Source organism: Gymnodraco acuticeps, unplaced genomic scaffold (genome assembly GCF_902827175.1).
Source record: "Gymnodraco acuticeps unplaced genomic scaffold, fGymAcu1.1, whole genome shotgun sequence".
In the NCBI taxonomy this organism is placed as follows: domain Eukaryota; kingdom Metazoa; phylum Chordata; class Actinopteri; order Perciformes; family Bathydraconidae; genus Gymnodraco; species Gymnodraco acuticeps.
The window spans coordinates 393031-410268 of record NW_022989748.1 but is presented as its reverse complement, the minus strand read 5'-3'; the positions used below and the strand labels follow the sequence as shown (position 1 = coordinate 410268).

Here is a 17238-nt window from a genome sequence, read left to right as displayed (position 1 = left end):
GAGAAGTTTATCGTGCCTCAGTGTGACTCAATCATCATCTCTTTTGGGGCCCTGTCTAAAAACATTCAGCAGCACTTACATTAAAGCTCCATTTAGAAATTTAAAATATTTAGACAGAGGAAAAACAGGGAAAAACACTTAAAACAGAGCGACTGCTAATGGCGGTAAAGGGAATGATCAATTTGTTGAGAGTTAACAACACAAAACGCCAACTGAAAGACGAGGTAGGGTTGGCTTTAACTAGATTTGGGGCTGTTTTTATGAAAAAGACCTTGAAGGAAAAACTTAAGAATTCTGTGTATAAAACAAGTATTTCCAAATATATCCATTATATAAACTGTATAAACTCTCCACTGCAGTACAGCACTGGTCCAAGAACACAGTGTACAGAAAGGGATGCATGTGTTTGCTGCAGGCCTGTGGCCAACATGAGAACACTGTAAAAGGGATTAAATGGACCCTTTCTCCTTCACCCTTTTTGTCCGTTTAATTGGCTGCTTTGACCGTCGCTCCTGCTCTTTTATTGTTCGGTTTAGTGTTCAAGCTGCATTTTGAGAGGTGATGACTAATTAATTGACATGTTTTTTGTTCTGCCAAACTTCTATAAACCTGCCTCGTGTACTCATACTGCTGAAGTGTCTGTTCCTTGTTTTGTTGTATTAAACACTACTACGGATAACTCATATGTAGCTGACAATGATGAAAAGTGTAGCTAAAATGTACATATTGCTAAATGTTTTTATCCAACTAAATATTCTGCTTCAATCCATATTAGTTGGCGTTAAGCCTTTCAAAAACAACATTCTGTACAGCAAACAAAAATCAGTCTGCTCTCCCGCTTACTGCACACAAAGAAGAAGCAATTTAACAGCAACAGCTATACAACCAAAACAGAACATCATTGGGGTGATGATGCAATATAAACACAACAGCCAGATCAAATATAATAAATGTTTACATGATACCAGACTGCGTATACAGAACTCCCTACATTTTTCTTTAGTAAGTTTGCAGAAAACAACACATTTTCTGGGTAATATATTTCACACACTACTGATGACAGATCTGCAGAGATGCAGGCTGTGACTGCATTGCATTTGGATCGATTGAGGCAAGGAATCAGTATGTCTGCCTCTTCTCTGATGGATTCCCTCCTGTTGTGACTGTTGAAAATTGGTCCAAAATATAGAGTTCTTGCTTTTTCTGAGACTCACATTTAAAACTTGGTGTTTACTGTTTGTATTTGTATGCTTTTCCTTCTGTCAAAGCATTGTTACTGTGGTGAAAATGTTAATGTTGTTGCGTATTTTTCAATAATACAACATCACACAACTATAATTGTACATAAAAAGGCAATGCTTATCACTAGTGGCTCTTTTTTGAAAGTTTTAAAGTGATGAATATGTCATTTTCCACATTTACCTTTTTTGAATCTTTTTCCTTCTTATAACTTTTATTTTTCATATTCAGCCGGAAGATGCAATCAAGACAGAAGCTTTGCTCAGGGCTGAAAGTGAAAGAGATCTGCCGATGCTAACAGGAGGAGCAGTTCAAATTAACGATGGGAAAGGGATTCCCTGGAGGGTAAAACACCCACAAGTCTGCCTACACTTGGCCTACATACTGCCCGTTGCAGACTTCCCCTCAGCAGGCTTTTCTCCTGCTCCGTGCTGCAGGATCTTACTACCAGCTTCTCTGGGGGATCCAGAATCAGTGCCGCAGCGGTGCAGCAGCCATGTGATAACTGGGACTTCTATCCATCCACAGAGAGGTCGGAAGCAAAGGTGCTGTAAAGATGCAATGAAAACCCTCCATCATCATGCTGCACACGCCCCTCGATCACGCGCCTCACAGGAAGTGGAAGCCAGTGAAATGAGGTGTAAAGACACATACACGCACCTCGTACCATCTCTAAAAGCAGAAAGGTCTCCTATTCATGGAGGGTTAATGGGACGAGATTGTAGGCTACATGAAAGAGGGAGTAACCTTTTAAAGAGGCATGTGTGAAGACTCACAATGTAAGGCCCACGGGTCACAAAGAAAGAGACGGATAGAAGGCGTAAAGAAATATATAGCAATACAACAGAGAGCATAATAGACATGGGGAAGGCATGTCTTGTTTGCTGTGTGAACCATAAGAAGAAGGTACAAAAATATTGATTTCTCTGTGTAAACAATGTCTAAACACTAGCAAGAAAATGTGTTTTAAGGGTTAAATCGAGAGAATGATCAAAAGTTGAGTATCTAAGTAACTTTAGTACTGCACTTTGAAATATTTATATTACACTTGAGTATTTCCATCTCCTGCCGCTTTATACTTCTACTCGACTTAAAGATAACCTCCTTCTTCACCCGCTGCAACATTAAAGTGCATCAATAATCATCATTTAATAATGTTATATATATTCTTGAGAGGAGCAGAATGAGTACTTTTGTATTTCAATTTCGATGCTAATACTTGTTGCAGCAGGACTTTTACTTGTAACAGACTTTTTCTAGACTGCGGTATTACTACTTTTACTTAATTAAGATCTGAGTACTTTGTCCACAACCCAACAAACAGAAGCACATTCCTCCAGAGGTGGAACTAACTTTTACAAAATATACCTTTTACGTTAAGAAAACTGACCATCATGGGAACAAGGAAAAGCTCTGGAACAAATCCCAATTACAGGGTAGATAAACAAAGTATTTTCTACTTTCGTTAACATTGCGAGATGCACTGGGCCTTGGTGGAGGTCTGTGCTCACCGAGTGCCCTTCTACTTTGGATTATGGATTCAGCTGTCATTCTCTTTTTGTTTGATTAATAATTTAGTGTCTTAAAAGGTCAGAAAAGGGTGAAAATTGCACAACCCAAGTGCCCAGAGTCCAGATGACATCTTGAATGAAATGTCTTGTGTTGTCGAACAACCATACAGAAACCCAAAGATATTATAGTTTTAAACCACAATCAACAGGGACAAACCAGCAAATCCTCAAATGTTAGCAGCTGGAAAAGGAAACTCGTTGTATTTTTGGTAAATAAATAGCCCTATATTTTGACTACTAAAATTGTTGCATTTTACACCTCCTACTTTTCTGTGATTTACTTCTGTTCTTATCTATGTTCAAATCTAGCAGGTAGATTTATAAGAAATGCAGACAGCACTAAGGTATATTTGAAACTGAAAGCCTTGCCCTCATTCAGAGAGGTTATTGAATACAGATCAAAGTGGATTATGTGTAACAGCAGCTCAGCAATGGCACACCTGCAGAATACCGTGTGAAATATCTTATAGCCTCAATTTCTTAAAGTATATTTCCTTGATTATTTTGTATTTAGTTTGAGGTTTGTCTAATAGAGGCAGCAATGGTCTGTCATAGAGAAACTCGTCAAATGGGGAGATGCTTCTACAACTTCCACATCAACCAGCCAGAGACAGGCTGATGGTTGGTGTTTCAATGAGTCTGTTAGTGACTCTGCAGAACTTGATGTCAACTTAAACTGGCACAGTTTGAAGCATGTTTTTTATAAATGAACACACTAACTTTCATATTCAACCAGATCACAATGCAAAGTTGTAATCGATGATTTAGAATAATAATAATAATACATGGTATTAATATATCGCTTTTCCTGGTGCTCAAAGAGGTAGTTATTTCTAAAAATGAGGAAAATTGGAAGAATCACTCATTTCTTGTCCCTTCTATAATTTCCTAGTTTTATACAATTTGATCTCGACCTCAGCAGTAATTAAATCCTCACTAAATATGAAAATGGACAGACATTGATTCATTAAATGACTAAAGAAATTGTCAATCGACAGATCTGAGTTGATTTAATTGAAAGATTTTAAACTGATGTTCTCCTCAACGATTAATGCAAAATAACCACTTTAAGTCTTGTGTTTACCGGAGATGTGCTCAAAAGTTTATAGCAAATAATTCATTTAGAATAAAACCTTGACCAAGAAATTTGTAGTAGACTAATTTAAAACAGTTAACAATTTGGGTATATTGTCAAATACAGGTTTTAATGTTTTTTGAATCATTGTAATTGAAATTATTTTGGGTTGGGCAGACAAACAATATATCTGAAGACATCACCTTGGACTTTGGGGAACTGGGGTGGACTTCTTTCACTTTTTTTGTAATTGTGATAATTTTGTAATAATTATGCATGAAAATAATGATTAGTTTGAGCCCTAAAAGAGAATATTCCAGCAACCGGCCTTTAAAAGAACCCAGAACAGGATTGGATCTTATCAGGCAATAAATAAAAGCCATCACCTCTGCCAGATGGACAGGACAAGGACAATATGTAGTGGACACCTATCAATAAAAAAAAGCAATACATCACACTTTCTCCCAAGGAGGTGCCTTTCACTTTAGTGTAAAGGTGTTTAAACAATGAAGATAGTGGAATCAGTGAGTGTATGGTGACCTTGTTGGGGGCCTATCACTATGACATATTGACCCATGGTTGCTGGTGGAGAGTGTCTCACCTTTGAGCAGGGGCAGCGGGGTGAGCTCCACCTGGGAGCTCTGGTACCGGAACTGGGAGGAGCTGTGGGACCTCCTCTGCCGGGCTCTGCGCATCGACCTCCGCGGGAAACCATCCACCTTCTCCGCGGACGGCACCGAGAAGCTGGTGGTCGGCGAGGACGGGCTGGAAGGAGGCAGCTTGGTTGTCTCCATGATGGCTGTAGACGGCGGCCTGTGCGCCTTGGTGTGTGTGCGTAAAGGGGGACGCTTGAGAAAGGGTGAAAGAAGTGAGGAGTGGATGGCTATCTGAATCACAGATGGATAATCAATTGATCAGAATGATAAAAGCTCAAGGAAGGAGGAGGAGAGGGGGGGAGAGATACAGGGGGAGAAGGTGCAGAGGCGGAGGAGAGGTGAGGAGAGAGATTGTCTGGATGTCCAGTCCCGTGCTGCGCGCCTCGCTGTCTATCAGAGCCGCACTGGAAACGGCAGCAGCATCATCCCTGATTCTTCGGTTTTTCACACACAGATGTAAAATCGCTTGTGTATCATCCCCGTGGAGGAGTAGCCCGTGCAGCTACCAGATGATGCTCAGACAGGCGCGCCTCCCCTCACACACGCCTCTCTGCTGCTGTATTGGCGTCACACACAGACTAAGTCATGGGCCTAAATTCGGATATGTATTTCTTTAACTGAGCTCCTGTTGTTGAGAAATCACTGTATCAAGCACCTTGCCTGTTTATCCAGATCAAAAACAAACAAACGGACCCCGGGTCAGTTTATAGCTGAATCTCCTCGATGATGCTCCTTATCAATACAATCAGTGATCGGTCCTGGCGGTGGATGATGATATCATAAAATCATCAATCTGGGCCCACCTCGGCTGCCGCATCACTGTTGTCCTTCTCGCTCGTTTCAACGGATCCTCTTTCGACCGTTACAGCGGCCGCACCTGCTGTGTGTTTTTATTTGTTTTGTCTCACAGAGGTGGATAATGTTGCGGTTTAAACCTCTTCCACACAACCTCCTCCTCCTGTATCAGGGCGGGGAAACAAACGCTCCCTCACCGCGCCGACATGTGCAGGTCCTCCGCCAGCGGCCGATGCAACACCGAGCCCCGCTGCTGCTCCGGCTCTACCTCCGCGGGGAGAGGGGAAGAAAATAGGGGAGAAATAGACAGAAAGCAGCCGCTCCTCCTGGAAGCCTTGAGTTAAAAAGACCGAAGGCCAGAGTTATACAATAGCACCCCGTCTAGGTCTGTCAGACTGAGGCGTTTTGCTCCTGTCCCCCTTCTCGGTCCCGTTATCCGGTCGTCCTACAGCGCCTCAGCGAGCTGCGTCAAGAAGCACGCAGTGAGTCAGAGACACACAGGAAATTAGGCGTCATGACTTTCAAAATAAGACAAGATAAAGAAACTAAAAAGTGTGTGTTGGTTTCTAGGAGTTGAGTCATAGCAGGAGGCAAAAATAAACCCTGCTCTTCTTCCTCTGCATTACATGTGGTATTTAAGACATATATACATCAACTCAGATTTGCATGGTACATTTAAACTAATAGAAAATAAAATATTGTTATATGCACAACAATAACAGAGAAGCAGTCAAAATGTTGGATCTCAGGCTTCCCACAACCATGTATAAAAAAAAAGATATGTTTTAAGTAAAGCAAAATAGGAATATAGGACATATAAAAAGTGCAAGGTAAATTAAATACATACATATTCTGTGTAAAATAATGAAAACATATTTAGAAGTGAAATAGTATAAGGTATTGCAAGTTAACAAACAAATGTAACTGTTTGTACCTAAAATCTGTAAACAGAAATGTAAATGTGTATGCATAGTAAATATTAGTAAATATGTAAAAGGAGGTGTTAACAGTTTGTAAAATAGATAATACATTAATAGTATTTTGCTACATGGCCCTATTAAAACACTTTAAAATCAGCTAACAACATTAATGTTTAAGCTTTGAGGAGTGGATTGCTTTAGCAACTCTAATATTGCCCAAAGAAACTGACAACAAACAAAACGTACCAATTGCTGTACAATGAATGGGCTTCTGGGGGTCTATTGGGGCCACTGTGGATGTTGTCTGGATTGCCCAATGGGTAATCCAGCATTGAATGACATGGATTTCTGTTAGATTTTCTCTACCAAAATACAGCAAGATGCATCACAATGCTGATCTCAATATTTTAAAGGACGATCTTGCATCCAATTGCATTCAATCATTCAACACAGAGGGCATAACAGTGGAGGTTTCTCAAGCACACCAAGGACTTCCATGCATAACCTATTAACTTCCAAAAAATATGTTTTTGTTTGCAATATAAAGCTTTTATTTTGAAAGCTTTAACCGGATGCTCGGGTATCTCCCTCTGACTATTGCCGTTGGTTCCTCAGCCTAAAGGTGGTGCAAGGAGAGAGAGGAACGAGGCTCCTCAATGCGGATGACGCTATAGGATGGAGTTATTTATTTATTTGTTTTTATTTATGTGCCCTGGCTTTGCCATTTAAACGCGTTTAATTGTAAACAGATACGTCATTAGTGATCCTCTGCTGTCACTGCATCACCAATAGACTGTATAAAGCATCACCTCTGCCAAACCTCTGGCTGCGATATCACCCTGTTATGAAATATTTCCTGCTTCACCGGTGAGACGCTCCTCGGTGTTTCTGTCTGACTCCCCCATCCCTCCCTTTCCTCGCTTCCTATTTGAGGTGAGCGTGTGTTCGCGGGGGTTGTAGTGGACTTTGAGGATCAAGTCCCATCTATTGTCTACACTAAGCCACTTGTGCCCTCATTCACAGACACGCGCGCGCTCTCTCAAAAATTCAAAAGAGTAATCACCCCCCCCCCCCCCCCCCCCCCCCCCCCCCCCCCCCCCCGGTCACACCTTGGCTGCTAGTGTGTGTTTGTGTGTGATAGTGTGTGTTTGAAGCATAGATATAAAGGTTTGAAGCCAGCCTTGAGCCTGCTCTTCACACCATAAACACACTCCAGCCGTATAATATTATATTCAGTACAAGGGCGTGCGTAATACCACGCGCCTCCGCGCCCCTCCTCCTCTGTGCTCTGTCGCAGATGAGCTCAGCCGGTTGCCTCTTGGGAAAATACCGGGGGGACCGGCTGTCCGGTAAGAGGCTGCTCGTCTGCATCTCTCTTCTGGCTGTTAATACTGCACTGACATTTAGAAACACTGTTAACAGAGCTTTATTATTGCACTGTGCTCTAACTGTGTGCAAATATATCAAATGTTATATCCAATCTGCTAACATTTGCCTAAATGCTGATAATATCCACTATAAAATCTATAAATAAGAGTAAACAATGGCAGTGCTTTGAGAATAATGCTAAAAACATGCTACGCTAATGCTAACATGCTGGACATTAGTGTAGGTAGGTGTTAGTGTGCTAACATTCTAATGAGCACAAAACACAGAAAAAAGTCAGTAGCTTTTTTTCTGTCATATAACAGATTACATGGTTCTCGAGAAGAAGCATCACCAAAGTTATTACAGTAACTCATGTAGCCTATACTGTATGCACCAAATGTCAGATAAATCCATCAAATGGATAGTAATGGTCCCATGTCATGCTTTTCTGGTTATTACCCATCCCCTTGTGTGTTATGTAGCTTTTTCTGCATGTAAACGGTCTGCAGAGTCACAAACCCTCAAAGTACACCCTGTAGCGAGTAAAACTCTAACACAGAAAAGACCTGTCTATGCTGCCCCAGAACGCCTCGTTGGAGATTTCTCTTTTTCCATTGTTTATTTCTTGGGTATAGTGACGTATTTGGGTATAGTGACGTAACATAACGTCCGCGGAACCGTTACGTTTGGACCGTCTATGGTTTGGACCAATCCGCGGACTTCCTCACACACACACTCGGCGGGACGTTGCGAGGCTCGCTGATGCGAGGAGCGTGACAGTGTGAGCTGGCTCACTGGTGTGGGGTCGGCGAGACAGCGAGACACCGCGGAACTCAGCCTGAGCTCACACCCAAACTCCGAGCCAGGCTGCGGGTGTGTGTGTGCCCAGGCTGAGTTTCGCTGTGTCTTGCTGTCTCGCAGACGGCCACTGGGCTCACAGGGAGGGAGGGGCAGGAGCTCCAACAAGCCATTTAGGACAGAGAGTGAATACACATACTATACAGAGATGCTGTATGAGAAACCAATGTGAGTTTGGAAAATTGCACAATATAAATCTATTCTAGTAGACCTCAACAATTGAATTATGATCAGTAGAAATGGCCATGACATGGGACCTTTAAAGGAGGCCCCGGAAAAGATATGCGTTTTTAAACACAAATAAAGCCAACCTGAGCACTTCACTGAGAAAAGTCAAGGGATCATCTCTGGGGACCATGAATATATGTACGAAATATCATGACTAAATGCATCCAGAAGGTGCTGAGGTATTCAAGCTGAAATACACAGAACAACAACATCCTTCAAGGCACCCCACTAGCAGGGCTAAACAATTCCTGTCCAACACAATCTATTGATGTCCTATTAAACTTATACTATGCAACTCGTGTCAAACAATTAACTTATGGCCACATAACACATATTTGAATGCAGAAATAAAGGTGTACAAGTTGCATAGAGAGTAGAAAAGGTTCCCAAAGTTGGTTATATAACATCTTAAGTTAGCAAATTAATAGCTTATTAATTCAACTGTCCATGGATATCATTTGAATCAAAACATTCTTGTAAACTTAGCAAAACTACACAATACATTTTTCAATAAAGATGTTTTATTCGCAACTAACTTTTGTATTACAACCAGTATTGAAGGATAAATATATTGCTCTAATAATAATTCCTTACATTTATTAAAGCGCTTTTCCAGATGCTCAAAGCGCTTTACAAATACACATTACACATATTTTGCACGGTAAATACAAAAAAGTCATAATTCACACATACACTTCTATGTGGAGCGTGCACATGCATCTATATCCCTTATACCTACAGATATAAAGCTGAATATTCTGCCACATAAATCATCATTTGAAAAACAAAATCGTCATTTTCATACAATCATGATTCATATGTCTATATATTTCCTAACTGTCATCATATAAATTGCCTATGTAATCATTCCCATGTTTCACCAATAGGGAGCCCCGGCAAAAAAAGAGCTGCTGGCCCTTTAAGACTGTCTGAGGTTATTTAGTAATGCACATATTCATTTAGATACTTGTAGATAAATCAAATAAATAATATAGATAACCAAACCGTTAACTATTAGAAATTAATCAAATCACCACACATCGACAGGCTGCAGACACACACAATCTGGGGCCCCTGAGGGTTTGGGGCCCTGGGCAGTGGCCTATTTGTCTGGTAATCACAAAGTAGATAAAAGAGACAAATTAAAAATTAGTCATAAAGTAGCACACTTACAGCCAGGAAGTACAAATAATGCATTTATATTATTCTAAAATGAAGAAGAGATTTTTATCATCTAAAATGTAGAAAAATAAATAGTGATAGCTTTAAAAAGGCTCAGCTAATTGAGTAAATGATCAGTAGAAATGTGTGAAAAGTGTATGATGTGTATTTTAGAATAGTTGAAAACAAATTAGAAGAACGTTTCCTGCCGTTATGAAACTACCATACTCGCCAGGGCAGGGCTGTGTAGTTTACTTTGGAACATCGATGTCCACACATTCAGCTCCTGTCACAGATTTTCCTAGAATTTGCAGGGAAGTGAGTACACCGCCCAATTAGCAATAAAAAGTCAGGGTTTGAATGTTGAATCATTTTGGCTGTGTCTTGTCTCTTGATTAAGGAAGGGATAAAACACTCACCTACCTGACTTAATTAGAAACTGAAAAACTATACTTGATGTTATTGCATGGTTTCGTCTCAAGGGGCTTGTAAAACTATGGAAAAGGGGCACATTCATTGAGTTGTTGCTTATGTAGAGTTTTAGGAAACTGAAGCAGAGGAGTAAAAAACGAATCCATTCTCTGAAAACTCAGCTGGATCATAAAAAAAGGCAGAATTTCACAAATTCATATTTTTTGGTGTGAAAAACCCCCTGATAATGCTACAATAACATAATTACGGTTATCTCTGCTCCACTTTTATAACAGAGAGTCTACATTACACAAACTGCAGGTGTTCGCAGTGTTTAAATACATTACTAAAAACATATAAATTAAAAGAGCATGTTTTCACATTGTGGCATGCCTTGGCACTGATGACTAGTCCCGCTTAGAATCCACTCATTGCCCTCCAGGAGCTCAGAGAGAGAGAAATCTCTCGGGGGATCCCCCAGTGGTGGCAGCGAGGGTGGGGGCGGAGGTATTTCAAAGCTGCTGGAGGTAGTCGGAGGCACGTAGAGGGGGCTCGGGACGGTGAGCCGGGAAAGCAGAGACGCAGGATTGAGGGTCAGTTGTCGACTATTTCTCGGCTTTAAGGCAAAAGCTGAGGCAGGGGGCGGCTCTGAGAGGGACTTAAGAGCAGGTTCTTGAAGAATATGCGGTAAAAGAGAACACGGCAGAGTGGAATTTCTGCTCAATTGTTCTGTATGAAGCTGGCGCACATTCATGGGACTGCCTTGCACTGCTTTTCCTGCCACTAAATGGGAGTTTACATTAGATGAAGGGGTTAGAAAAGTAGCTTGTTTCATTAGAAATGCATTCATTGAGAAACTAGCATTTGCTAAGCTTTTATGGATGTTTGCTTGCTCAAATTTAGTTTGAGTGGGTGCAGAGAGGGAGCTAGAGGGGTTGAAAACAAGGCTGGTGCACACAGGAGGAGCATTTTTTGGCAGCCTTGATGCGATTATAGGAGGAGGAACCTCGTAAAACAAAGAGTGAGGAGCAGGGACTGCAGAGAAAGAGGCAGCGTAAGGAGCCGATACAGAGCTGAAGAGTTCAGTAGCCGAGCCACTAGGTGAGGCTAATGTTGAGGTTTTGGGACGAGGAGTTGAAGAGGAGAGTTGTTTGCTTTCACAGGCGGCTGAGGGGGGAACTGAGAGGTGAGTCGAGGAGCCGGATAAGGAGTCTTTGAGGAAGCAAGGCTTGTGGCACTCCAGAGCCGTTGTATAGAGGTTGAGGTCTTTCTTCAATGCGGCAATGTCCTTTTTCAGGGCTGAGTTTGATCTCTCCAGACTCTGATGCTCCTGAGAAGAAGAGCGGAGGGGAGGAAAGAGATAAGAGGGTTAGAAAAAGAGAGGAGAGAAGAGGGACAGAAATGGCAAAGAGTTAATGTTATGCTGAGACTGTGGTGGAAGAAATACCAGGGAATTTGACTTCCTTTGTTTGATATCAATCCAGTACAATTGTGTAAAATGCTTAAGCTATGTTAAAGACAAACATTAAAAAGGTACATTTAAAAGATAAATATTAGGAAGCAACACAAAAGGGGTAAAGATAAGCATTCAAGAAAAAACTAAAGGATTGCATTCAAGGCGATTGCACATATTGCACAGGGGTGTAAAGTATAAAAGTGTTAGCATCAAAACATATGATCAAAATTAGGAGTGAATGTGGCAGGTGGTAAAGGTGGAGCTTTTGTATCCATACTCTGAGGGTAGCTTGTGAATTTCACCAAGGTACGTTTAGGTACTCTTCTTTAAGACTTCTCCTGACTGCTGCATTAAAAAAAAACCTCCTTCTAAAGTGGAACTCAGAAGGAGAACTGAACAATATCTTTCATTGACAGAACTGCAATTTTAGTATAAAAGGAGATAGTAGGTAATGGAGGGACAAAACAAAGTCCCCTGCTCCCCGAGTCAAATTCAAGCTAACATCCCTGAAAAATAAACCTGCTTTTATTTATACTTTGTAGAATAGTTTTTTCCTGAAATATCAATCAAATAAATTCCCACTTTTGTTTTATGGCCTCATTGGGTCAGTGCAGCCGGAAAACAGCCAGCATTCATGTCCAATGAGCATCAATAAGTCCAAATGCAGACTTGAATTACACTCTGAAGAATAGTGTTTCCCTCAAGGATAATACCTACAGTACACTCATGGTCACAGCAGTAGTAGTGAATCACATGCGCTGACACTTTAAACCTCTTTAGTTGACGAGAATAATACTGGTTTGTGGCAATGATGCTTCTTCACAATTAACCTTGAAGACATGCAGAAAGAAAGATAAAGTATGGACTCCTGCCACATAAAATACACACACACACACAGCCATTCATACATTTGGTAGGCACCCTGATCCAACCAGATAAAAACAGTTGAGTGGAAAATCATGCCAACTGGAAGTAATGTCAAAGAGAAACTCCCCCAACCAGGCGGTTAGGTACGGCGTGTGCATGTGAGGATTTCATATCGTCAAAATGAGAGTCATATAACACACTTTATGGGTGTGTGTTTTGAGATGTATTCATGGCCTGAAAGTAATCAATCATGTGAAAAATATATGAAAATCAGCTTGTAAGCGTAAGTCATATACATTGAGAAAGAAACCAGGATGTTCTCATGTGCTTAAAAAAACAAAATGAGTATGCAAAAAGGTAACATAAAGACATTAGATTCTTATATCAACCCCTAACCCTAGCTCCATGACAAAACCTTAAAACATGCATCATATATGATGTTTCAGAGGGCTAAAAACATGTGTTGTAGTCATGACTTATTTTCTAAGAACCACATCTAGAAAGAGTTTGCAACAGTGTACTTTACAAAGTGTCAGGACCCCTATTGCTTCTTCAAATCCAAACCGAAAGTCTCTGTAGCACAACCTGTGGAATTTGCCCCTCAGGAAAAGTGCGTGTGTGTGTGTGTGTGTGTGTGTGTGTGTGTGTGTGTGTGTGTGTGTGTGTGTGTGTGTGTGTGTGTGTGTGTGTGTGTGTGTGTGTGTGTGTGTGTGTGTGTGTGTGTGTGTGTGTGTGTGTGTGTGCGCGCGTCTCCGGCAGAGAGGAAAGGCAGGGCCAATAGGGAGGGAGCACCAGTGGGAGTGAAAGCCTTTCTTCTAAAGCAGAGTATTTACAAGAAATGGCTCCAGCATGCTCTGGGATTACACAAGACACACACACCACAAGTCACACAGCCGGTGTGTGTGTGTGTGTGTGTGTGTGTGTGTGTGTGTGTGTGTGTGTGTGTGTGTGTGTGTGTGTGTGTGTGTGTGTGTGTGTGTGTGTGTGTGTGTGTGTGTGTGTGTGTGTGTGTGTGTGTGTGTGTGTGTGTGTGTGTGTGTGACAGAAGTCTAAGGAAGGAGGGAAGGAACGTTAGGAATGATTGTTTCGAACCTCATGAAGTTCGTCCGCTCTCTCCGTTTGTTTTCTCCGGCTCTTCCTCGCAGAGTCTCTGTTGTTTTCTGTTTTTCTCCCTCTTTTTCCTCTCACTCCTTCTCTCTCCTTTAAAAATAAATGCAGCACACAGTAAATCACACACATCTAGGATACTCTGTCTACAGTATACGCTGACACTGTGTGTATTTAAAGTACATTCTAGTCTTGCACAATCCCCTTCCGTCTTTTAAGGAATTTCCTCAAACAAGCATTTTTAGCTTTCTGAAAGATTGAATAGTTCAAAAGGTCATAAAGTCACAAGTCAAACCCATCACATGAAATTTCACATGATTTCTTAAATAAAGCAGGACGTTTTTGGGTTGGAGTGCGTGACGTTTAATTCATGAGCAATGCAGAGATAAAAAGACAAGGTCCTTTAAAGGGCAACCAATGAAGTGTAGACGTAAGTTTGTCTATAAAACAAATGAAGCTCTCAAAGCTACATTCTCCCAGCACTGTGCTCGTCTTCAGTTTTCTTCATCAAATGAACCCAAAATGGAACGGTATGCACTAGTTATACCTCTAAAAAGGACTGGTTTATTCATAATAAATTACGTATCTGCCACTACGTTTTCTTGCACTACTCAATACTGCTCGTCATACGTGTATGATTCGTGTAGTTATTTAATTGCTCTTTTTACTAAACTGTTAGTGTACAGTTGTATTATTATACTGCTGTGTTTATTGAATCATTGTAACTCTGGCACAACAGTTTCCTTCGGGATAGATAAAGTCCTATCTTATCTTAACTTAATAGGAGGTTGTCAAGTGCAATAAACTCAAAATGAAAATGAGCTAATGTCAAATTGGAAATGCATCACTCTAAACAACTTAAACCTCTTGTTAAATACATTTGTTTTGCTATTATGTGCACTTTTTCTCTATATTCTTCTATGTTTGCACAGCTGCTGGCCAGGCTTCTAAAGCACCACATTCTTAAAAGAAACGCTTGTGTTAATAAGTGTTTCCGGATTATTTTCAGGTGACTGGCTGATTCTATTTAAAGTATTTTTGGCAGGGGGGGGGGATGATGTGCAGTCCCCCTGGGACTTCCACAGCATGGTGTCGTCTCGACCAGGTAACCCCCCGGTTAATAACCCATTCTTGATGGGAAATGTGACTAGGACTAATAGTCACAGGGACTTACGCTGTATCTGAGCTGCTGCACTCCAAAATAAGTTAGAATGTGCTTTAAAATAGACCAAAACAAGAAATGCAAGTAAAATAAGATTTATGTAATCAATATTTTATCTTATTATTGGCTATTTAATTCATTCACATGACTTTTACTCAAATGAAAAATAACCTATCTATATTTGGATATATGAAACTCCTCGCACAAGTAACGCAATAATAGTTGGTATTAGATGATCTGATGCTTGATTGATTGAGAAGTACTCACAGATCCAGGGGTGTTGCTCTCTCCAGCTGACACCGAGCCGGGGCTGGACAGATCGTACCCGGTCTCCATGAATAACGGGGACATGTCTTTTCCTCGGTTTGCAGGATTCACCGAGCCATGATCCTCCGAGCATTCAAACCCTGAAGCTGTTGAGAAAACTAGCGCGCAGCAGCAGCTTGGAGTAGTTTTAAGGACTCTGAATGAAGGAGGATGCTAAACCTGTAAACCTGCTTGATTTGTTAATGATGCTTGATGACTTGTTGCTTCTGTAAATGTGTCCCGGAGTGAAGCGCACCGATGCTTTAAAGCGCATGAGGTTTGGCACCAGACGGCTGATGATGCAACATGGTGATCCTGATTCTGTTTCAGTTTCACTTTATTTTAAACTGACCCATTGCAAGAAGGTGCTGCAGGGAGGGTGCTGCATTCACGTGTCGCATGTTAGTTTCACGGTTCAAGTCTGTATCAAGCTTTTTGTATAGACTCAGTGACAGAAACCGGATGTTTAGGTGGCAATACGAAGAAAAAACAGCGAACTGAAAATATGAACATATTGTATGTCACTGATGTTGATGTTTCAATAATCCATATTTTGACAAATCTCCCCTTAATCTATTTGATTGACTGTTTTCTGCAACTAGCTAATGTAGGCTAACTTTTGAGTGCCATATAAGTACATTTTCCATAAGCATCGCACAGCTGCGTTCAGTGCGTTGTCTTGCCTAATATTTTCTGTGGCACACGAACGCATCATAATAAATGGGAAAATGTGTTGGGTACACCGGAAGAGGTCGAGAATGACCATATAAAGATGAAGGATGCTCCTCCTTCTCGTGCGGGGGATTTCTCAATCGTTTTTGCCAGGAAATTAAATGCCAAGCCCCCGGAATATATCCAACCGGTTGTTTTACCGCTTTTCTGCAGGATGTGATGTAATATAGGATGTAACTCTTTGGCTTAATATCTTCTTAAGAAAGGAAAAGGAAAACATAGCCCACATAAAAAGGTTTTACATTTTATACTTATTGGTTTACAAAATTGATATTGACATCCTTAATAGGCTACTTGTATGTGACAGTTATGTTCATTTGGAGAATAAGAACTTAGTGCTTACATTGGAAATGTCATAAAGATCATGTAATATCACATATACCATTAATCTGAATTCTTAAAAGATATAGCTATTAGAAACCTGTAAAACTAAATAACAACTGATATAGTAACTTGCCTGTTATTATAAATAATACACATTTTTAAAAAGAAAATTATAAAATGTTGACAAAATAACATTTTAGGAAAAAAATGTAAAGCTTTTGCATTGTTTTTTTTTTTAAATGTACAGAAAGTCTCATGGGATCAATGCCCAGCCACCTAAAAGTTGTTTAATCTCTCTGCCTTTCCTCAAGTTAAGAACACAATCCAGTTCTAACTGCTAAACTATTACCGTTAAGCAACTAGTCTAGATGGAAATAGGGGTCCACGCGCACCCCTCGGAATTTTGTATGCCACCTGTTTTTTCTTAATCCTTAAAGTGTCTACTTTCAGAATCTGCCAGGTGCGAAGCTGAAATAATGTCCGAAAGGCTCAATTTGTAACCCTTTATTGCACCTAAACCAAAACCGAAACATTAAAATGTGATGTAGCAAGAGGCATAACCTTTGAAGTAAACATACAGAGACAAATGAATACATTTTTCCATACAATTCTGACCCTAGGATTCAATGGGATGGTTATTTTTGACATTTGACAACATTTTGACTGTATTTCTGGACAAAAACAGCAAGAAATGACCAAACATGTGTGTATGACCAACTACCTTTTCATTTTTTAAAGTGCATAGTGAATATTCGTTCACAATCAGTTTTTTTCTAATACTTTAAGTGTTTATTTTTGGATAATATTGGGTACCAAGCTGATGATGTTGGTGACCGGGGCTCGGTAGTTGGTTGACAGTTGGTTGCCGTTGGTTACCTGGTACCTGGCTACCTGCAGATGGCAGTCTCCCACTGCTTTCTTTGGGAACAATCTCAAGGATTTTCTTGGTAAGTATTATTAATAATTATTATTAACTATTATTAAGATATACCTAATAGTCAT

At 40.6% G+C, this 17238-nt stretch overlaps 2 protein-coding genes across 2 annotated transcripts in view; both read right to left on the bottom strand.

The window, feature by feature from the left end:
- ppp2r5b (protein phosphatase 2, regulatory subunit B', beta) overlaps positions 1 to 5800 on the bottom strand; it is a 48493-nt gene extending 42693 nt beyond the window's left edge. Inside the window, 1 exon segment of the mRNA XM_034222827.1 lies at positions 4487 to 5800. Coding sequence (XP_034078718.1) covers positions 4487 to 4679 — 193 coding nt within the window. The 5' untranslated portion in view covers positions 4680 to 5800.
- Positions 5801 to 9211: 3411 nt separating this feature from the next.
- batf2 (basic leucine zipper ATF-like transcription factor 2) lies at positions 9212 to 16460 on the bottom strand. The gene is made up of 3 exons (XM_034238428.1): positions 15142 to 16460; positions 13698 to 13805; positions 9212 to 11612 (listed from the first exon to the last, which is right to left on the bottom strand). Exons 1-3 carry the CDS (start codon positions 15223 to 15225, stop codon positions 10644 to 10646), a joined length of 1161 nt encoding a protein of 386 aa, XP_034094319.1. The 5' UTR covers positions 15226 to 16460; the 3' UTR covers positions 9212 to 10643.
- Positions 16461 to 17238: the final 778 nt, after the last annotated feature.

Excerpts from the sequence above, each read along its gene's own strand:
- batf2 (XM_034238428.1), bottom strand. The coding sequence starts at position 15,225 with ATGTCCCCGTTATTCATGGAGACCGGGTACGATCTGTCCAGCCCCGGC. Across the intron at positions 13,806-15,141 it reads AGAGCAACACCCCTGGATCT|GAGAGAGAAGGAGTGAGAGG; the intron begins GTGAGTACTTCT and ends TTATTTTTAAAG. Across the intron at positions 11,613-13,697 it reads GAGCGGACGAACTTCATGAG|GAGCATCAGAGTCTGGAGAG; the intron begins GTTCGAAACAAT and ends TCTTCTTCTCAG.